The 23795-nt window shown below is 40.0% G+C and overlaps 3 protein-coding genes across 3 annotated transcripts; 2 read left to right on the top strand and 1 right to left on the bottom strand.

Moving 5' to 3' along the window:
* Positions 1-818: 818 nt before the first annotated feature.
* N7457_007672 (uncharacterized protein) lies at positions 819-2551 on the top strand (the record flags this gene model as incomplete). The annotated part of the gene is made up of 7 exons (XM_057178715.1): positions 819-858; positions 920-1190; positions 1239-1509; positions 1559-1667; positions 1720-1934; positions 1989-2056; positions 2113-2551. The coding sequence occupies 7 exons, from the start codon at positions 819-821 to the stop codon at positions 2549-2551; spliced, it is 1413 nt and encodes a 470-aa protein (XP_057027101.1).
* Positions 2552-3778: 1227 nt separating this feature from the next.
* On the top strand, positions 3779-5064 carry N7457_007671 (uncharacterized protein; the record flags this gene model as incomplete). The annotated part of the gene is made up of 3 exons (XM_057178714.1): positions 3779-4247; positions 4330-4970; positions 5026-5064. 3 exons carry the CDS (start codon positions 3779-3781, stop codon positions 5062-5064), a joined length of 1149 nt encoding a protein of 382 aa, XP_057027100.1.
* Positions 5065-5287: 223 nt separating this feature from the next.
* N7457_007670 (uncharacterized protein) lies at positions 5288-5677 on the bottom strand (the record flags this gene model as incomplete). The annotated part of the gene is made up of 1 exon (XM_057178713.1): positions 5288-5677. One exon carries the CDS (start codon positions 5675-5677, stop codon positions 5288-5290), a length of 390 nt encoding a protein of 129 aa, XP_057027099.1.
* Positions 5678-23795: the final 18118 nt, after the last annotated feature.

Below are 23795 nucleotides of genomic sequence, written 5' to 3'. Positions count from 1 at the left end.
AAGCAATCCGGGGCTCAATCCTTTGCTCCACCGAACATCTCGATTCTCGGATCTCTTCTGTACGGAGTCCATACTCTATCTAGTCGACTCCGTAGATGAATAGATGAACTTGTAGGGGATTCCGTTCAGGGTTTCATCCTGACTCTGCTTTGTGTTCCGGGTCTTCTCGGTTTGATTCCACATTTCTTCTCCCAAGCGCCAGAATGGCTGGGATGCATGTTTGCGCCTGCTGCAGTCCACAGTCCACTTCGCTCCACTTCACTCCACTTCGGTATGTGGGCAGGATGCAGGCAGGATGTGGCCTGTGTTAGGCAATCCACATGGTCCCCCCGGAGCCTTGCCAGAATCAAGCCCAATTTCCTTGTCCTCCGTAGATTGGCCAGGCTGGACTGCGTGGTTTGTACGCGACAGGGATTAATAGATTAAAAATCCCATTTCTACTCCTTCAGCACTGGACAGGGATTAAGAGATTAACCAATATTGATTCTCTGGGCTGATTCGTTTCGAGTCCCCGCTTGTCTCTGATCCATCCCTTGATCCCAATGATTCTGGAAGTCCCTTCGAGCCGACACGATCGGGTTCTCAATTTCTAGCCTATTGGTTCGAGACTTGGCTCGCATCACTAGGCACCTTCGAGGCTTGAAACCCTGTGGGCGTTGCCCTGGTTCCTACTTCGGTTTTTGCTTTGGATATATCCGACCTCGGTCACTCTGCCGTCGCGTGCCAATGAGGGCTATTTGAATTGGCTCCTGCGCTGTATATTGGGCGAAGAGCTAGCTGTGTTCGACACCTTCGACCAAGACTTGTCATCTTTCACAATGGATATTCCGAGGCCTTCGGAGGGCGATGTGGACATCGGTATGTGTCACCTCGAGCGGCCAAGACCAAGTCAACGCTTTGGTATTGACATGTTGGACAGGAACGGGCACGTTTCAGGCTTGCTGGGTAGGTGATCGTGTCTCTTATTTCTTGTTTCGTGGCGTCGAGTCCCTTGTCAATGTCCTAATCATCCATCAGGTCCTCACGGCAATTGTCGGTGTCGCATTGTTATTCCGCTACGCCGTCAAGATCTGGGTGGGCTGGGCTTTGCCACAGGTCACTGCCCCCGGCCGAATCTGGGGTATAGAGGATCTCCTCTTCCTCGTTTCCTGGGGTTTTGATATTACCCATATGGCATTTATTCAACTGAGGTGAGAGGGTTGCTATCCATCGCCATCCCAGCCGCTGACTCTGATCAGTGCCAACTGGGGTCTCGGGAGGCATTACTTCTACTTGACCGCGGAGGAACGCTTCCATGCAATGAAATGGGACTTCATTTCACAGCCATTGGCGGTCACTTCGGCTATGATCTCCCGCACGGGCATGATGTGGTTTCTGTTGAATTGTTTTGCAGCCAGCGACAAAAAGATTCGCCAGTCTATCGTTGTCTGTGCTGTCGTCCAGCTCCTCGTCAATATGGTCACTATTGTACAAATCATTGTCCAATGCGGACCGAACCCATATCATACCGTCAGTCCTCTCTTTCTCCCGTCATCGGCCTGTTCTAATCCCACCACAGGCAAATCGAGTTCCATATTTCAAATATATGTGGACACCACTACCGGAAGATGGCTCTGTCAAGTGCCAATCACCGACAGTCCAAACAACCATCGGTTTTGTGCAAGGAGGTATGCCAAATGAGGACCCCCGCAAAGCGCAACTCATAGCTAATCCCCGAAGGACTCAACACGGCTATTGATTTAGTCCTCGCTATTCTCGCCGCTGTCGAGCTCTGGCAATTCTTTCTGCGAACTCTCCACCGCAATCCAAATGTCTCGGTCTGGACGCAGTTCTGCAGAATCAGTGGGTCAGTCCGATCTCGTCGGATCTGGCAGACAATTACTCTCTGCGGCCCACTGCTTCTCTCCGGCTGTGCTTCTATAGTCAAGACATATGTGAGTAGATCATATCCATTCTACAAAGCAGTCACTAAACAGCACCTACTGCAGAAACTTAAATCCCTCGGCGATCGCCTGGACTTTACTTACAATATTGTGACCTTCGTTCTCTGGGTGAAGTAGGCTACCATCCTCCAACCTCAATAATCTGTCCTCCTTAACTGACATCCCCCAGAATCGAAAACTACAGCATTCTCCTCGCCTCCTGTGCTCCAGTAGCTCGTCTCTTCCTACGCGCCTTTGTTGACCGCAAACGCGAAGAGCGCCCTCGCGGCTACTGGTCCCGCTCCCGGTCGACGGCTCACGATGACCCCGACACGGAGCTGGAACGCCGGGCTAAAGCCGACGACCAGTGGATGGGTTCCGCTGCCGTCAATAGCATGATAAACACATATATCAACAATGACGAGAATCCCGCATTCCAATGGCATGGGCATGCTCACGAGCGCTCTCACGCCCACGTTTCCAGGGTGGAAATGCCTGAACATCTGGATAATGGGCGCGTGACTGTCAAAACAGATATTGTGGTCCAGGTGGATGATGGGAGGTCGATGGCTTCTGATGCGAGGTTGTTGCCTGATAGAGGTGGATCACATTCTGGGGGGTATCATTGATCATTTATTTGAAATAGGGCAAGATACTCGATGCCTATAAATCACCAAATGTTGATTGATTTGCTGTCTAGTGGGTGTAACAGGGTCATTCAGACTAGGTAGGGGGTTTCGTTGGACATTTCCATTTCCCCTGGTGATCTTGCAACGGTCGACATACATCGAGGAAGCAAAGTCGCAGTACCGTTATATATATGTACGGACTCATGCTCCGGCGACATCGAACCACAATCAGGGTGTCTGATAGCCAGTGATTTAACCAGGTTGTCTCAAGATTCGATTACGTCGGATAGAGATCTGTATAAGAATTCAAACACATACGTAGCCAGTCGATCGATGGTGAAGGGTTGAGGTGCAACTTCCCAGATGTTTGAACTTGCCGTATAATGTTATATGTGACCTAAGTTTCCATCAATTGGCCTTGATGGCTGAGCAGTTTCCTGGTCTAGCGGTTATGATTTTCCGTTAACAAATGCGATTCGCATATGTTCCGGAAAGGTTCTGGGTTCGATTCCCAGGGAAACTATTTTTTGTACTTTTACTAGTTTATTGTTAGTAAAAGTACTTCACTTTGTTCGCTTCTTTTTTTGGAGACGATCACTCGAGTCCAGAGAAATCAGTTCTAAGATTTATGCTCCAACATTCTGTGCCAGTAATACCTTTCTATTTCGCCCTGCCAGGTCAAGATAATCCTTCCATCGAGATTGTTTTTTCGTATCACAAAAAATAAAAATAACACCGTCAAATAGAGGAGCGAGCGGTTCTATATCTTTGTATCCACGCTGCATACCTGCATACCTGCATATCTACCGACACTCGACTATCATTGCAGATCTATGTAAGTCCGTGATCTTCGATACTTCTTTCCCCAACAATCAGCTCCCAAAAAAACAAAAAAGAAATTGCTCACACTCGGAATCGAACCGAGGATCTCATCATTACTAGTGATGCGCTTTACCGCTAAGCCATGCGAGCTGGTTGATGTATGGCAATGAGCTATCTTGCATCCTAAGCAAGAACACAGGGCAAAGGCAAGAAACAACAGAAAGACAGCGAGGCCCCCGCAATGTTTGGACCGCAGCTCAGTTCCAGGGGCCAGTGTCGCATGTTGAGAATCTCTCCAAAAAGCCGCAATGTCTTCCTCTGGCTATTCGACCGATGACATAACCTTATCACGTGTATCGATTAGACCCCAGAGCCACGCGGTTCATAGCTTCACAGCCTCCAACAATGTCGGCTAAAAAACCCGCCTTCCCTTACCGGCGGAGCTCCAATGCCTCGGAAGATGACTTTTTTGACATCCCCGACGAACCTTGTCTTTCAATAGTCAAGCGTCAGCTACGACATGTCCGAACGTGGGCGATAGTCGCCTTGATCATCCTGTTTGTCCTGTGGCAACGACGTGAACGTCCCCCGCCGCCCCCCTTACCACACATCCATTACGACGAGGTGAACTGGTCGCGCTTTGCGTATACCCAGTATGCGACTAGTGAGGTATATCTGTGCAATTGCCTGATGGTGTTCGAGGCTCTGCACAGACTCGACAGCAAGGCGGATCGTGTGCTGTTTTATCCGGACGAGTGGGATCTCATTGTTGAGAATGAGTTTGATCGCGTCAGCCAGTTGCTGCTCGAGGCTAAAAACAAGTACCATGTGGTGATGATCCCTATGAAGATCGAGGGGATCCAGGACACATCGGGTAAGTTGGACAGCTCTTAGGCCAAAATTCATGGCGCAATTTTTGAACCCCAGACCACTGACATCCCCCCCTTGTTCTATAGGAGCTGGCTCATCGGCATCGTGGGATACAAGCACTGCCAAGCTGATTGCCTTTGGTGAACACCAATATGACCGTGTGATCCATCTCGACTCCGACGTGATTCTCCTTCAGACAATGGACGAGCTCTTCTTCCTCCCACCCACCACAGTCGCCATGCCACGTGCCTACTGGCTCTTGCCGGAACGGACACTCTCGTCGCTGCTGGTCGTTATTGAGCCTTCCCTCCGCGAATACTTGGCCTTGACCGACGCCAGCGCGCCGGCCAAGAACGGTCAAGTTGACGTGAATCTGACGGATCACCGGTATGATATGGAACTATTGAACCAGCGGTACGGGGACTCGGCAATGGTTCTCCCGCACCGACAGTACGGGTTGCTCACGGGCGAGTTCCGGACGAAGGATCATCGGAAGTTCCTGGGCAACGACGATGAGGTCTGGGATCCAGATCATGTCCTGGCGCAGGCTAAATTTGTTCACTTTTCTGATTGGCCTCTACCGAAGCCGTGGATTATGTGGCCGCAGGAACAGTTGGCCGCTGAGCAGCCCAAATGCGACCACCACCCTGGTACGCCGCAGGAGAGTGGATGTCGGGACCGAGAGATCTGGAAAATGATCTATGACAAATACCGGCGACAACGAAAGGTGTGTTTATGTATGGGGATGTGGGAGTCCACTGACTGGTTGCTAATCGTGGTAGGATGTGTGCAAACTGCTCAGTTATCCGGCGCCAATGTAAGGGGACGGCGGCGAGTCTCGTTCCTTGATGGATTGTATCATGTAGATTATGGCGTTTGGATCGATATCAACTCTGTACACTCCAAGTCAACCATGTATGAACTAACGATAAAGTAAACAAAGGTCACCGATGGTATCAACAGAATTCGAATAGACATCGCAGAAAGTAGTAGTGTACAATGCGCAATGCACCAAGCACGAATGACGCAGGCCCCTTGGGAGAATCAAGTATATCCCATTCCCCGTCTCCACCAATTCCAAATACCCCTCTGTGCCATGATGCCCCCAAACTCCTTTACACTTTCCACCTCATCCAACCCCAACGCCAATCCCGGTGAGCCCTTCCCACTTTGCTCATATCCATCTTCCTGTTCCTGTTCCACTGCCGCGGCCCTCGTCACCAGCTGGAAATCCTTATATCGTAGTCGCCGCACTACATCCACCCAGCTCTCGACCCGCTCTTTCTGGCCCTCGACGTACATGATCCCTGGACATCCACCAGATCGCAGGAGGACAGCGCATTGGTGTGTGTCGGCGGCGCGTTTGAGCACGGCTACTTTTTTGCGCGAGGTGATGTGGTGGGTGCGGATTAACGCGTTATGGAGGACTTGCATTGTGTGGAGGTGGAGAGGATAGAGAGCGGACGTGCCAAGGCTGGCAGCCCAACTCAATGGCGGTGAAGTTCTGGTAGACTTACAGAGGCCGTATGTTCTCCACAACTAAGCAATTCCAAGATATTGGCCAGATGCATTCATTAGAGTGATTTAGCTAAGAGTGAAATGCTCGCCTCGCCTCGCTTCGTTCTGCCAGCATTATATTATATAATCATCCTAAGCCTCCCACCTTTCCTTTTTCGGCGAGTAGGAATAAAAATTATTATTTTCTGCTAAAATCACCTGATCTTTGACCTATATCAGCTATTGTATAGGAGCAAAACCACTATAGGACTCTTAGTCCCCTAAAACCTCGTGCACCTTAGAAACCCTTATGATATTTGATATACCGAGTCTACCACTATAAGCCCTTAATTATCTCTTGTTTTTCTCTCCCTTTTCTCTTCATTATAGGTTTATTAAATACTAATAGTATTATATTGATACTTCTTTACTAATATCTTATAGGTTGAATAGTAGAAATGTTACGACCCTCTGCTAGGAGAGTGCCTCATAGGCTAGATCCCGCCTAGTCCTATGACCCAGAACCCGTGACCCAGTAGGGGTAGCATGACCCCCCGCTAGAGAGTGCACCAGGAAGACTAAGTCCTACCGGGTCATATGACCTAGTCCCGTGACCCGCCAAAGGTCATCTATACAGAGACTGCTAGGGGAACTTAGCTCTTCAGCGATTAGTTTATAAATATACTAACACCCTACTATTCCTTCACTCTAGTTCTATATTACCTACTAGGACCCGCTAGTACGCCGGTCCTAATATTCTAATCGCTAAATCTTAATTAAACTAGACCGTTAGTGTTAAGGCAAGTGGGCCTGACACCACTGTGCAAAACGTAGGAAGTAATGGTAAGGTAGAGCGTTTACCAAAAGAGCCACTATGACGACCAACTAGTCGTCATGTCAGGTTACCAACCTAAATACCCGATATGTGCTACAAGATATGCGCACCATATTCATACTCCGTATGTTAGGTTATAACATTATCTCCCCTCTTTCTGATGCCTTGACCCCGAGGCATAGAATATCCATAGGTAGCTTAAACGGTATGGATACCGTGCTAGTAAGATATCGGTGTGTGTATTTTAAGTTGTAGACCCCCAAGTGTATATCTGGATCTCTCCATGATATTCCTTGCAAAGACCGTAGATTCGAATTCGACATCTGTATGTCTCGAACCCAGGGTCTCCGAAGTTGGTCGTCATATTGTTAAGGCAAGTGGGCCTGACACCACTGTGCAAAACGTAGGAAGTAATGGTAAGGTAGAGCGTTTACCAAAAGAGCCACTATGACGACCAACTAGTCGTCATGTCAGGTTACCAACCTAAATACCCGATATGTGCTACAAGATATGCGCACCATATTCATACTCCGTATGTTAGGTTGTAATAGTTAGAATACGTAATATCGACGACTCGATATATAAGCGACCGCCTAAGGGGAGCCTTAGCCCTAATCGCGGAAACGAACGATATCCCGGGACCTTTATAACCTCTACTAGAAGAGGTAGAGATATAGGGAGTCGACGATAACCCTTAGGGAGGAAACCCGCTAAATCTAACGACCCCGACTAAGGTAGATAAGGAGATAGAACTCCGAGAGTTAGAGACCTTTAAAAGACGTCTAGCTCTAGTAAAGGAGAAAAATAGGATTTACGCGGAGCTATAGAATAAAGAGGAAAACGTAGTAATCCTATAAGCGAGAATATAAGGATCTAAGATCTATTAGGGTTCGTTAGGTAGTACTATTAGTTAAACTACCTACTAATTACCTAATATAGCCTATATAAACTCGATTATATTACTAGGAAATACTAGAGACTACCTATCCTATTAGAAAAAAGTAAGGGAACTATATATACCTTATAATATAATAATATATAAAGCTAAAAGTTCGGGTAAATATAATCTCTTTAAGTTAAACTAAGAAGCCTTCTAGAATAGATATCTTAACTAGTTCGCTAGTAATATATATAAGATAAACTAAATAACTAAGTTTCTAGCGCTAAAGGTTAATATAATATAGATAGAATATTATAGAAATAATTTAGATATAATATTTACCTAATTAGTCTTTAAAATATAGGTACTCGCTTAGATTACCGACCCTATTAAGATATAGCGAGAAGCTAAATATAATTAGTAATAGATAATATAAGCTAAGTATTAAGATATATATTAATACGTTTTAAAGCTTACCGGACTCTATAACTATCTAAAAGATATACTAACTAGATAAATAAGAATTAACTATTTAGAGATAGGTATTATTAAGGAGATATAAGATAAAGTAAAAAGATTTATAGCCTTTACTATAGATTAATAAGATAACTAAATAGCTTTCTATAATTAAATTAAAAAAGTAATACTAGATAGGATATTATACTTTAGAAAGGCTAAGAAGATAACGCTAAGAAATACTATAGATTTATAAGGATCTAATAGAAAACCTTTTAAGGGAAATAGCGCTTTCCTTATATAGTAAGCTATAATTACTATAGAGGGTAGAAAAGTTACTATAGGATCTAAATAAGACTAAAACGGAGATAATAAATTCTATAACTTCTATAGTAAGCTAGGCTACTATATAAAGAATTACTATAAAAAAGTTATAGTAAACGCTATAGCCGCGGAAGAGTTAAAAAAATAGATAACCCTATACTATAGACTCCTATAGTATTAGGGATAGTTCTTTTTAGAGAATATAAGGGAGTATACTAAGTACTTATCTATAACGTACTAATATTAGACGTTAAGACTAAATGTTAGGACCGGCGTACTAGCGGGTCCTGGCAGGTAATATAGAACTAGAGTGAAGGAATAGTAGGGTGCTGGTATATTCGTAAACTAATCGCTAAAGAGCTAAGTTCCCCTAGCAGTCTCTGTATGGATGACCTTTGGCGGGTCATAGGACTAGGTCACCTGACCTAGTAGGACTTAGTCTCCCTAGTGCGGTCTCTAGCGGGGGGTTATACTACCCCTACTAGGTTACGGGTTCTAGGTTATAGGACTAGGCGGGATCTAGCCTATAAGGCACTCTCCTAGTAGAGGGTCGTAACATTTTCCCCCTCCTTGAAGAGCTACGTCCTCGTAGCTAAGGGTCGGGGGTCGAGAGTCTCTTATAGTCGAGATAGGGAGGGTTCGAAAATAGTATATGTGTCTAGCTATCTAAAAGAGGGTAATTTGTCTTTATGGTAGAAGGTGTAGATAGACTCGGAGCTTTAAGCGTTATCTCTCTTTATCGCGTATAATCTAAGTTCTTTATATATTTTTTACTTATCTCTCTTCGAGTTATAGCTTTCTTCTTTTTGCACTTCCTCGTCCTTTCGCTTTTCTTCTTATAGCTTTTCGTCGTCTCGCTTTTCTTACTATAGGTTATTTCGACTTATTATAGTAGCTCCCTTTCCTCTAGTCGCGAGTGCGACGTATACCTCTATTAATAATTACGCCCCTCCGGCCGTCGTCTCCCCTACTAACCCTACGAGTGCGTAGTATCGGCGTTATATAGACCGTCTTAGATATAACCCGGGGTATATATATATCCCTCCGCCTAGCGGGATTAACGTTAATACTCCCTAGTATAACTATTATACGAGGAAGCGGTAGTCTTATATAATAGTAAGTACGGACCCCCGTTTGTATTAGCGGTTATTAACGTTCCTTAGGTCGATTCTAGGCTCGACGCCTAAGCTAATACTTATATCTTAGCGCCCTATACTACCCCCGCGTAGAATATATCGTTCTTTACGATTATATAGGGGTTTCGAGGTACGCGGAATACTTTAACTCGAGATATCTATACGGGTATAGTTACGCCTTTCGGTCCTCCTCGCGCTACGCCCCCTTTACCTCCCCCTACCCTCTCCGCCCCTTTCGACGTAGGTTTTATTAATAAGTCGGGTTATAGGTTAGCTTCGGGCGCCTCCTCGGGCTAGGTTACGTATATAGCGGTAAGGATATAGGCGTATCTCGGGGGTTACTCGTCTAGTATAGGTAGTTATTACGTTATACCCTTAGAGAGTATTAACTATATTACTTTTCGTCCTATTTTTTAGCGATAAACTCCTACGTATCCTTATTATACGTCTATAGTCTCTTTAGGATATTTTTCGTCCGCTCCTTATCTTTACTAATATTCTAGATCCTCCCCTAACCTATTTATAGCGTATACTAGCGTAGCTAGTTATTTTCTAGGGGTCTATTCGGTAGTTAGCTATCGGGTTCGGTGTTCTTAAGCCTACTCCGGTCCCTTTAACCTTCCCGGAACGTATCTAGTAGTAGATCCTAGGTTATATTAACTTCTTCTTTACGGATCTTCCTTAGTATATTATACGCTCTAGCCGTTCTTTCTTCTTATTATAGTAGCTCTCGAATACTAGTATATCTTCTACGTTTTCTCTCGGCTCCTAAGTATTTTCCTTATACCCGTATCCTCTCTATTTAATAAGGTATTCGGCGCCCTTACGGTTATCAGTAAGGATCTCCTCGATCTCCTATTTAGGTTAGTTATCTACTAGTATAGGATCGGGCCGCTCTTAAGCTTTTAGCGGGTCTCTATAGTATAGCTCTAGTATTAAAGTATATTATATAAGGTAGATCTTATAGTATCTCGGCGTAAGGATTAGCTAGTATACTTATTATCCTACTATACTTACTATCGTAAAGGGTCCTATATAGCGGTTATCTAGCTTTTTATACGGTTATCCTAAGTTAATATACTTATTTCTTAGTATAACCTATTATCTAATTATAAAAGACTTCTCTATATATTTCCTATTGTAGGCTCGCTTTATTATAGTTTTTAACTCTTCTAGGCGCTTTCTTAGTGTTTCTTATATTTTTAGTATTTCCTCTACGCGGTTTTCGGCGTTATTATAGGTTTCTATCTTCCTATCTAGCACTAACGTTCTTAGTTCTAGTCGGAATCCTAGTAGTACTTTAGCCGAGGATATTTTTAGTACGCTATAGGTAGTAATATTATAGACGATCTATATAAGGGGGATCTATCTTATCTAGTTATCCTAGCACTAGCTTACTATATTATATAAGTAATACTTAATACTCTAGTTTTATCTCTCTATCTACCTATCGGTTTATAGGTAATAGGCTATTAATAGTCTACGTCTCGTAGCGAGAAGGTAGTAAAAATAGCTCTAGAATTTTAATATAAAGATAGTACCTCTATCACTAACAAGGTTTTCTAGTATTCCCTATAGGGGTATAACCTTTTCGTAAAATAAGGTTACGAGTTCTAGTGAGTCTACGTTCTTAGTGTAGGAAATATAGAGAGAATATTTTAAGAATAGATCGACTATAACTATAATTACGTCGTAGGCCTTCCCCTCTTATTTTAAGGGTAGTAGGCCTATAATAAAGTCTACGCTTATCTATTAGCCTAGTCTCTCTAGTACTAGTAGTAGTTCGAGTAGTCTATATAGCTTATAGCGTTTAATAGTATTAGACTAGTATACCTAGTATATAAGGACGTAGTCCTATATATCCTTAATAAGGCTTTTCTACTAGTATTTACGTCTAATAGCCTATAGCGTCCTTTTCCTTATATAATAGCCTACCTACGGATTATTATAGTAGATCCTTATAATTTCCTAGTAGATTATAGGTTCGCCTTCGGGAATATAGATATAGTTATTATATCTTAGTAGTCTATCTTAGCTCCTTACGCTCTACTATATCTTTAGGGGTTATTCGAAGTCGCCGGTTTCCTATACCCTTTTAAGCGTATTCCTATAGAACTTATTCTTCGCCTATATCTTAAGTATAAGTTCTACTATAGTTTCTAGCGGCTTATAGATATATACGGTTTCTCCTTTCACTACTTCGCGTACCTCCTTTTAACTTAGTAGTCTATTCGTCGCGGGCTTAATAGGGATCTCTACGTATACTATTATTATTATAACGCCTAGGTATATCGTATCCTATAGATCCCTTTAGTAGATAGCGCCTTTACCGATAGTCTCCCCGAGTCTCTATATAAAGATATTACAACTTATAGCGTCCGGTAGCTCGTCTACTATATAGTTAGGTCGTCTACTAGGAGCGTCTATAGGGTTCGTTTTCCCTAGGCGGAATATAATAACGAAGTCGAAACCTACGAGGTATTCTACCTAGCGTACCTAGCGTCTCGTAAGCTCCTTAGTCGTTATAAACTAGACGAGATTAGTATAGTCTATTATCACTATAATCGGGTACTTATTTCCTTTAAGGAAGTGGCGCTATTCCTTAAACCCCATAAAGATTGCTAGTATTTCCTAGTCGCCGACCTAGTAATTTCTCTCTACTACTAGTATCTTCCGGGAGTAGAAGGTAATAGGGTACTAGTATCTATCTTTACGGAGTTATAATATAATTATATAGATAGCGGCTTCTAACGCGTCTATTTCTATTATAGTTTTTAACGTAGCGTCGAAATATACGAGTATCGGCGTAGTCTAGAAAGCGGTCTTAGTCCTTTTAAAAGCTTCTCGCGCTTCTTTTATAAAGACGAACCCTTCTTAGCGCTTATTTCTTCCCTTCTTTTATATATCTAGCCCCTTAATTAGATTATTAAGGGGGGCGCTAATTATCGACTATTTTCTAATAAAACGTTAGTAGAAGTTAGCGAAGCCTATAAACTACTATACGTCGAAGATATAGGTCGGCTCTAGCTACTAGCTTATCGTCTCTACTCGGGTAGGGTCTATAGTGACTCTATAGCGGGAGATAATAAAGCCTAAGAAGTTAACCCTCTCTACGTAGAATATATACTTACTAGATTTAATAAATAATCTCTACTTAATTAGGCGTTCTAGTACTTCTCGGATATAGTATACGTAGGTCTTCTTATCCTTTAAGAAGATTAGTATATTATTAAGATACACTACTAAGTAAACGTTAATAAGTCCTACTAAGGCTCTATTAACGTACGCTTAGAAGGTAATAGGGGCGTTAGCGAGTCTAAACGGTATTACTATATATTCGAAATATCTATAGCGGTATCTAAACGCTATCTTCTACTTATCTTCCTATTTTATACGAATCCTATAGTAAACGTCTTATAGATCTAGTTTAGTGTAGATCTAGGCTTCTAATAATTTTACTAGAGACTTATTAATTAGTAGTAGAGGGTAGCGGTTCTTAATAGTAATTATATTTAACCCTCTATAGTCTACGTAGAGTCTAAGCTTACCGTCTTTCTTTAGTATAAAGAGGATAGGTATACCCGATTAACTTTTTAAGTATTAGATCTAGCCTTTTTCGAGGTTCTCCTTAATATACTAACGGAGGACTTCTAACTCTTTAGCGGATAGTGCGTATACTAGCCTCTAAGGGGGTATCTTACCCGGTATTAGCTTAATTATATAATTATACTCTATATAGATTAGAAGGGCTATAGCACCTTTTTTACTCGCTACGATAGCTAGATCTTAGTATTCTAGCGGGAGTTTAGTCGAAGATTATACCGGATAGGAGGTCCTATCTAAACTTTATATTACCCTTAGTATCACTATAAACTCCTTAGTAACCTTATTAACGTCTAGGCGTAGTTCTCCGAATATACCTTATAGTCTTACTTCTTCCTCGAAGTCTTCTAGTAGGAGGGTTTTAACCTCTAGCGGGGCTATATTCCTATACGTCTACTTACTAGTTACTTAGTTAATATCCGGATTCACTAGTCTAAGCTAATCTATTTCTAGGATTATATCGTAGATTGTTATATCTACGGCTTCGTAGGTTATTTTAATAACTCTACGGGTTCTATTCCGGTCTATTAGGCTAAGTTATACTTCTCGGCTTCTATATAAAGGGATCTTACGCCCGTTTATAGCTTCTACTAAGCGGGTACTTATTATATATATCTCTTCTAGGTTCTCTTTTACCTATTTCTAGCTTACGAAGCTCTAGGTTACGCTACTATCTATTAGTGTCTTAGCTACCCCCGTCGGGGCTCTAGTCTTAACGTCTAATATTAGTGCGTTATAGATAAGTGCTCGGTATACTCCCTTACGTTCTCCGAAGATAACTATCCCTAATACTACGGGAGTCTATAGTATAGGGTTATCTATTTTTTTAACTCTTCCGCGGCTATAGCGTTTACTATAGCTTTCCTACGGTAGTCTTTCGTATAGTGGCCTAGCTTACTATAGAAGTTATAGAATTTACTATCTCCGCTCTAGTCTTATTTAGACCCTACGGTAGCTTTTCTACCCTCTATAGTAGCTATAGCTTACTATATAGGGAAGGCGCTATTTCCCTTAAAGGGTCTTCTACTAGATCCTTATAGGTCTATAGTATTTCTCGGCGTTATCTTCCTAGCCTCCCTAAGATATAATATCCTATTTAGTATTACTTTCTTAATTTAGTTATAGAAAGCTACCTAGTCGTCCTATTAATCTATAGCGGGGGCTATAAACCTCTTTACTTCGTCTTATACCTCCTTAATAATACCTATCTCTAAACGGTCGATCCTTATCTATCTAGTCGGCGTATCTTTTAGGCGGTTATAGAGTCCGGTAAGCTTTAGGGCGTATTAATATATATCTTAGTACTTAGCTTACGTTATCTACTATTAGTTATATTTAGTTTCTCGCTATATCTCGACGGGGTCGGTAACCTAAGCGAGCGTCTATATTTCGAAGACCGACTAGGTAAACGTTATACCTAGATTATTCCTACGGTATTCTATCTACGTTATATTAACCTTCGGCGCTAGGAACTTAGTTACTCGGTCTATCTTACGTACGTCGTTAGCGAACTAGTTAGGGTATCTATTCTAGAAGGCTTCTTAGTTCGACTTAAAGAGATTATATTCGCCCGAACTCTTAGCTCTATACGTTATTATATTATAAGGTATACGTAGTTCCCTCGCTTCCTTCTAATAGGGTAGGTAGCCTCCGGTACTTCCTTACGATATAATTGAGTTCGTATAGGTAGTATTAGGTAGTTAGTAGGTAGTTTAGCTAGTAGTGCTACCTAGTAAACCCTAATAGATTCTAGATCCTTATATTCTCGCTTATAGGATTACTACGTTTTCTTCTTTATCTTATAGCTCCGCGCGGATCCTATTTTTCTCCTTTACTAGAGCTAGGCGTCTTTTAAAGGTCTCTAACTCTCGGAGTTCCGCCTCCTTATCTATCTCGGTCGGGGTTATCGGATCCGGCGGGTTTCCTCCCTAAGGGTTATCGTCGACTCCCTATATCTCTGCCTCTTCTAGTAGGGGTTATAGGGGTCTTGGGACGTCGTTCGTTTCCGCGATCGGGGCTAAGGTTCCCCTTAGGCGGTCGCTCGTGCGTTAAGTCGTCGATATTACGTATTCTAACGGTCTAGTTTAATTAAGATTTAGCGATTAGAATATTAGGACCGGCGTACTAGCGGGTCCTAGTAGGTAATATAGAACTAGAATAAAGGAATAGTAGGGTGCTAGTATATTCGTAAACTAATCGCTAAAGAGCTAAGTTCCCTTAGTAGTCTCTATATAGATAACCTTTAGCGGGTCACGGGACTAGGTCACCTGACCTAGTAGGACTTAGTCTCCCTAGTGCGGTCTCTAGCGGGGGGTCATGCTACCCCTACTAGGTCACGGGTTCTAGGTCATAGGACTAGGCGGGATCTAGCCTATAAGGCACTCTCCTAGCAGAGGGTCGTAACACTAAAGCCCTAATAAGAGTAGCTAAGACGCTAATAGATAGTAGTATAATCTAAAACTTCGTAAGTTAGAAATAGGTAAAAAAGAACCTAGAAGAGATATATATAATAAGTAACCGCCTAGTAGAAGCTATAGATAAGTATAAGATCTTTTTATATAGAAGCTAAGAAGTATAGCTTAGCCTAATAGACCGGAATAGAACGTATAGAGTTATTAGAATAATTTATAAAGCTATAGATATAATAATTTATAATATAATTCTAAAAATAGATTAGCTTAGATTAATAAATCCGAATATTAACTAAGTAACTAGTAAATAAATATATAAAAATATAGCCTTACTAAAAGTTAAAACCCTTCTACTAAAAGACTTTAAAAAAGAAGTAAGACTATAAAATATATTTAGAGAACTATATTTAAATATCGATAAAATTACTAGGGAGTTTATAGTAATACTAAAAGTAATATAAAGCTTAGATAGGACCCTCTATCCGGTATAATCTCTAACTAAACTCCTATTAGAATACTAAGATCTAGCTATTATAGTAAGTAAAGAAGGTACTATAGCCCTTCTAACCTACGTAAAGTATAATTACGTAATTAAGCTAATACTAGGTAAGATACCCCCTTAGAGGTTAGTATATATACTATCCGCGAAGGAGTTAGAAGTCCTCCGCTAGTATATTAAAAAGAACCTCGAAAAAGGCTAGATCCGATACTTAAAGAGTTAATTAGATATACTTATCCTCTTTATACTAAAGAAAGATAGTAAGCTTAGACTCTATATAGACTATAAAGGGTTAAATACGATTATTATTAAGAACCGCTACTCTCTACTACTAATTAATAAGTCCCTAATAAGATTATTAGGAGTCTAGATCTATACTAAACTAGATCTACGAGATACTTACTATAAGATCTATATAAAATAAGAAGATAAGTAGAAGATAGCGTTTAGATACTACTATAGATATTTTAAATATATAGTAATATTATTTAGACTCGCTAATACTCCCGCTACTTTCTAAGCGTACGTTAATAGAGCCTTAGTAAGACTTATTAATGTCTACTTAGTAGTATATCTTAATAATATACTAATCTTCTTAAAGGATAAAGAGACCTATATATACTACGTCTAAGAAGTACTAGAACGCCTAATTAAGTAGAGATTATTTATTAAATCTAGTAAGTATATATTCTATATAGAGAGGGTTAACTTCTTAGACTTTATTATTTTCTACTATAGAGTTACTATAGACCCTACCTAAATAGAAACGATATATTAGTAGCTAAAACCGACCTATATTTTTAATATATAGTAGTTTATAAGCTTTATTAATTTCTATTAATATTTTATTAAAAAATAGTTAATAATTAGCGCCCTCTTTAACGATCTAATTAAGGGACTAGATATATAAAAGAAGGGAAGAAATAAGCGCTAGGAAAGGTTCGTCTTTATAGAAGAAGCGTAAGAAGCTTTTAAAAGGACTAAGACCGCTTTCTAGACTATACTAATACTTATATATTTTAACGCTACGTTAAAAACTATAATAAAAATAGATATATTAGAAGCCGCTATCTATATAATTATATTATAACTCTATAAGAATAAATACTAATACCCTATCGCCTTCTACTTTTAGAAGATACTAATAGTAGAGAGGAATTACTAGATTAGTAACTAAGAAATACTAATAATCTTTATAGGGTTTAAGGAATAACGCTATTTCTTTAAAGGAAATAAGTACCTAATTATAATAATAATAGACTATATTAATCTTATCTAATTTATAACGACTAAGGAGCTTATAAAATACTAAGTATACTAGGTAGAATACTTTATAAGTTTTAACTTCGTTATTATATTCCGCCTAGAGAAAATAAACTTTATAGACGCTCTTAGTAGATAACTTAACTATATAGTAGATAAGCTATTAGACGCTATAAGTCGTAATATCTTTATATAAAGACTTAAGGAGACTATTAGTAAAAGCGCTATCTACTAAAGAGATCTATAGGATACGATATACTTAGACGCTATAATAACTATAATATATATAAAGATCCCTATTAAGCCTATAATAAATAAACTACTAAGCTAAAAGAAGATATATAAAGTAGCTAAAAGAGAAACTATATATATTTATAAGCCGCTAGAAACTATAGTAGAACTTATACTTAAGATATAGGCGAAGAGTAAGTTCTATAAGAATACGCTTAAAAGGGTATAGGAAACCGGTAAATTCGAATAACCCCTAAAGATATAATAGAGTATAAGAAGCTAAGATAAACTACTAAGATATAATAACCGTGTTAGGACCGGCGTGCTAGCGGGTCCTGGTAGGTAGTATAGAACTAGAGTGAAGGAATAGTAGGGTGCTAGTATATTTATAAACTAATCGCTAAAGAGCTAAGTTCCCCTAGTAGTCTCTATATGGATGACCTTTGGCGGGTCATAGGACTAGGTCACCTGACCCGGTAGGACTTAGTCTCCCTAGTGCGGTCTCTAGCGGGGGGTCATGCTACCCCTATTAGGTCACGGGTTCTAGGTCATAGGACTAGGCGGGATCTAGCCTATAAGGTACTCTCCTAGTAGAGGGTCGTAATATTTTCCCCCTCCTTAAAGAGCTACGTCCTCGTAGCTAAGGGTCGGGGGTCGAGGGTCTCTTATAGTCGAGATAGGGAGGGTTCGAAAATAGTATATATGTCTAGCTATCTAAAAGAGGGTAATTTATCTTTATAGTGGAAGGTGTAGATAGACTCGGAGCTTTAAGCGTTATCTCTCTTCGTCGCGTATAATCTGAGTTCTTTATATATTTTTCACTTATCTCTCTTCGAGTTATAGCTTTCTTCTTTCTGTATTTCCTCGTCCTTTCGCTTTTTCTTCTTATAGCTTTTCGTCGCTTCGCTTTTCTTACTATAGGTTATTTCGACTTATTATAGTAGCTCCCTTTCCTCCGGTCGCGAGTGCGACGTATACCTCTATTAATAATTACGCCCCTCCGGCCGTCGTCTCCCCTACTAACCCTACGAGTGCGTGGTATCGGCGTTATATAGACCGTCTTAGATATAACCCGGGGTATATATATATCCCTCCGCCTAGCGGGATTAACGTTAATACTCCCCGGTATAACTATTATACGAGGAAGCGGTAGTCTTATATAATAGTAAGTGTAGACCTCCGCTTATATTAGCGGTTATTAACGTTCCTTAGGTCGATTCTAGGCTCGACGCTTAAGCTAATACTTATATCTTAGCACCCTATACTACCCCCGCGTAGAATATATCGTTCTTTACGATTATATAGGGGTTTCGAGGTACGCGGAATACTTTAACTCGAGATATCTATACGGGTATAGTTACGCCTTTCGGTCCTTCTCGCGCTACGCCCCCTCTACCTCCTCTACCCTCTCCGCCCCCTTCGACGTAGGTTTTATTAATAAGTCGGGTTATAGGTTAGCTTCGGGCGCCTCCTCGGGCTAGGTTACGTATATAGCGGTAAGGATATAGGCGTATCTTAGAGGTTACTTATCTAGTATAGGTAGTTATTACGTTATACCTTTAGAGAGTGTTAGCTATATTACTTTTCGTCCTATTTTTTAGCGATAAACTCCTACGTATCCTTATTATACGTCTATAGTCTCTTTAGGATATTTTTCGTCCGCTCTTTATCTTTACTAGTGTTCTAGATCCTCCCCTAACCTATCTATAGCGTATACTAGCGTAGCTAGTTATTTTCTAGGGGTCTATTTAGTAGTTAGCTATCGGGTTCGGCGTTCTTAAGCCTACTCCGGTCCTTCTAACCTTCCCGGAACGTATCTAGCGGTAGATCCTAGATTATATTAACTTCTTCTTTACGGATCTTCCTCGGCGTATTATACGCTCTAGCTATTCTTTCTTCTTATTATAGTAGCTCTCGAATACTAGTATATCTTCTACGTTTTCTCTTAGCTCCTAAGTATTTTCCTTATGCCCGTATCCTCTCTATTTAATAAGGTATTCGGCGCCCTTACGGTTATTAGTAAGGATCTCCTCGATCTCCTATTTAGGTTAGTTATCTATTAGTATAGGATCGGGCCGCTCTTAAGCTTTTAGCGGATCTCTATAGTATAGCTCTAGTATTAAAGTGTGTTATATAGGGTAGATCTTATAGTATCTCGGCGTAAGAATTAGCTAGTATACCTATTATCCTACTATACCTACTATCGCGAAGGGTCCTATATAGCGGTTATCTAGCTTTTTATATAGTCGTCCTAAGTTAATATATTTATTTCTTAGTATAACCTATTATCTAATTATAAAAGACTTCTCTATATATTTCCTATTATAGGCTCGCTTTATTATAGTTTTTAACTCTTCTAGGCGCTTTCTTAGTATTTCTCGTATCTTTAGTATTTCCTCTACGCGGCTTTTAGTGTTATTATAGGTTTCTATCTTTCTATTTAGTACTAACGTTCTTAGTTCCGGTTAGAATCCTAGTAGTGCTTCGGCTAGGGATATTTTTAATACGCTATAGGTAGTAGTATTATAGATAATTTATATAAGGGGGATCTATCTTATCTAGTCGTCTTAATACTAGCTTACTATATTATATAGGTAATACTTAATACTCTAGTTTTATCTCTCCGTCTACCTATCAGTTTATAGGTAATAGGCTATTAATAGTCTATATCTTATAGCGAGAAGATAGTAGAAATAGCTCTAGAATTTTAATATAAAGACGGTACCTCTATTACTAACGAGGTTTTCTAGTATTCCCTATAGAGGTATAACCTTTTCGTAAAATAAGGTTATAAGTTCTAGCGAGTCTACGTCCTTAGTATAGGAAATATAGAGGGAATATTTTAAGAATAGATCGACTACGACTATAATTACGTCGTAGGCCTTCCCCTCCTATTTTAAGGGTAGTAGGCCTATAATAAAGTCTACACTTATCTACTAGCCTAGTCTCTCTAGTACTAGTAGTAGTTTAAGTAGTCTATATAGCTTATAGCGTTTAATAGTATTAGACTAGTAAATCTAGTATATAAGGACGTAGTCCTATATATCCTTAATAAGGGTTTTCTATTAGTATTTACGTCTAATAGCCTATAGCGTTCTTTTCCTCGTATAATAGCCTACCTATAGATCGTCGTAGTAGATCCTTATAATTTTTTAGTAGATTACGGGTTCGTCTTCGGGAATATAGATATAGTTATTATATCTTAGTAGTCTATCCTAGCTCCTTACGCTCTATTATATCTTCGGGGGTTATTTAAAGTCGCTAGTTTCCTATACCTTTCTAAGTGTATTCTTATAGAACTTATTCTTCGCCTATATCTTAAGTATAAGTTCTACTATAGTTTCTAGCGGCTCGTAAGTATATACGGTTTCTCCTTTAGCTACTTCGCGTACCTCCTTTTAACTCGGTAGTTTATTCGTTACGGGCTTAGTAGGGATTTTTACGTATATTATAGTTATTATAGCGCCTAGGTATATCGTATCCTATAGATCCCTTTAGTAATTAGCGCCTTTACCGATAGTCTCCTTAAGTCTCTATATAAAGATATTACGATTTATAGCGTCCGGTAGCTTATTTACTATATAGTTAGGTTATCTACTAAGAGCGTCTATAGGGTTCGTTTTCCCTAGGCGGAATATAATAACGAAGTTAAAACCTATAAGGTATTCTGCCTAGTGTACCTAGTGTCTCGTAAGCTCCTTAGTCGTTATAAATTAGACGAGATTAGCGTAATCTATTATTACTACGATCGGGTGCTTATTTCCTTTAAGGAAGTGGCGCTATTCCTTAAACCCTATAAAGATTACTAGTATTTTCTAGTCGCCGACCTAGTAATTTCTCTCTATTACTAGTATCTTCTAGGAGTAGAAGGCGATAGGGTACTAGTATCTATCTTTATAAAGCTATAATATAATTACGTAGATAGCGGCTCCTAACGTATCCGTTTCTATTATAGTTTTTAACGTAGCGTCGAAGTATACGAGTATCGGCGTAGTCTAGAAAGCGGTCTTAGTCTTTTTAAAAGCTTCTCGCGCTTCTTCTATAAAGACGAACCTTTCTTAGCGCTTATTTCTTCCCTTTTTTTATACGTCTAGCCCCTTAATTAGATTATTAAGGGGGGCGCTAATTATCGACTATTTCCTAATAAAACGTCGGTAGAAGTTAGCGAAGCCTATAAACTACTATATATCAAAGATATAGGTCGGCTCTAGCTACTAGCTTATCGTCTCTACTCGGGTAGGGTCTATAGTGACTCTATAGCGGGAGATAATAAAGCCTAAGAAGTCGACCCTCTCTATATAGAACGTATACTTACTAGGTTTAATAAATAACCTCTACTTAATTAGGTGTTCTAGCACTTCTCGGACGTAGTATACGTAGGTCTTCTCGTCCTTCGAGAAGATTAGTATATTATTAAGATATACTACTAGGTAAACGTTAATAAGTCCTACTAAGGCTCTATTAACGTACGCCTAGAAGATAGCGGGAGCGTTAGCGAGTCTAAATAGTATTACTATATATTCGAAATATCCGTAGCGGTATCTAAACGCTATCTTCTACTTATCTCCCTATTTTATATAGATCCTATAGTAGGTATCTCGTAGATCTAGTTTAGTATAGATCTAGGCTTCTAATAATCTTACTAGAGACTTATTAATTAGTAGTAGAGGGTAGCGGTTCTTAATAGTGATCGCGTTTAACCCTCTATAGTCTACGTAGAGTCTAAGTTTACTATCTTTCTTCGGTATAAAGAGAATAGGTATACCCGATTAACTCTTTAAGTATCGGATCTAGCCTTTTTCGAGGTTCTCCTTAATATACTAGCGGAGGACTTTTAACTCCTTAGCGGATAGTGTGTATACTAGCCTCTAAGGGGGTATCTTACCCGGTATTAGCTTAATTACGTGATTATACTCTACGTAGGTTAGAAGGGCTATAGTACCTTCTTTACTCGCTACGATAGCTAGATCTTAGTATTCTAGCGGGAGTTTAGTCGAAGGTTATACCGGATAGGAGGTCCTATCCGAACTTTATATTACCCCTAGTATTACTATAAACTCCCCGGTAACCTTATCGATATCTAGGCGTAGTTCTCCGAATATGCCTTATAGTCTTATTTCTTCCTCGAAGTCTTCTAGTAGGAGGGTTTTAACCTTTAGCGGGGCCGTATTCCTATACGCCTACTTACTAGTTACCTAGTTAATATCCGGATTCACTAGTCTAAGCTAATCTATTCCTAGAATTATATCGTAGATCGTTATATCTATAGCTTCGTAGGTTATTTTAATAACTCTATAGGTTCTATTCCGGTCTATTAGGCTAAGCTATACTTCTCGGCTTCTATATAAAGGGATCTTACGTCTATCTATAGCTTCTACTAGGCGGGTACTCGTTATATACGTCTCTTCTAGGTTCTCTTTTACCTATTTCTAGCTTACGAAGCTCTAGATTACGCTATTATCTATTAGCGTCTTAGCTACCCCCGTCGGGGCTCTAGTCTTAATATCTAATATTAGTACGTTATAGATAAGTGCTCGGTATACTCCCTTACGTTCTCCGAAGAGAACTATCTCTAATACTATAGGAGTCTATAGTGTAGGGTTATCTATTTTTTTAACTTTTCCGCGGCTATAGCGTTTACTATAGCTTTCCTACGGTAGTCCTTCGTATAGTGGCCCGGCTTACTATAGAAGTTATAGAATTTACTATCTCCGCTCTAGTCTTATTTAGACCCTATAGTAGCTTTTCTACCCTCTATAGTAGCTATAGTTTACTATATAGGGAAGGCGCTATTTCCCTTAAAGGGTCTTCTATTAGATCCTTATAAGTCTATAGTATTTCTCGGCGTTATCTTCCTAGCCTCCCTAAGGTATAATATCCTATTTAGTATTACTTTCTTAATTTAGTTATAGAAAGCTACCTAGTCGTCCTATTAATCTATAGCGGGGGCTATAAACCTCCTTATTTCGTCTCGTACCTCCTTAACGATACCCGTCTCTAAACGGTCAATCCTTATCTATCTAGTCGGCGTATCTTTTAGGCGGTTATAGAGTCCGGTAAGCTTTAGGGCGTATTAGTATATATCCTAGTGCTTAGCTTACGTTATCTACTACTAGTTATATTTAGCTTCTCGCTATATCTTAACGGGGTTAGTAACCTAAGCGAGCGCCTATATTTCGAAGACCGACTAAGTAAACGTCGTACCTAGGTTATTCCTACGGTATTCTATCTACGTTATATTAACCTTTAGCGCTAGGAATTTAGTTACTCGGTCTACCTTACGTACGTCGTTAGCGAACTAGTTAGGGTATCTATTCTAGAAGGCTTCCTAGTTCGATTTAAAGAGATTATATTCGCCCGAACTCTCGGCTTTATACGTTATTATATTATAGGGTATACGTAGTTCCCTCACTTCCT

This window comes from Penicillium paradoxum, assembly GCF_028828445.1.
Source record: "Penicillium paradoxum strain IBT 22861 chromosome Unknown utg000007l_segment0_segment0, whole genome shotgun sequence".
Lineage (NCBI taxonomy): Eukaryota > Fungi > Ascomycota > Eurotiomycetes > Eurotiales > Aspergillaceae > Penicillium > Penicillium paradoxum.
The sequence above is the reverse complement of the archived record's forward strand: the minus strand, read 5'-3'. Positions and strand labels throughout refer to the sequence as shown.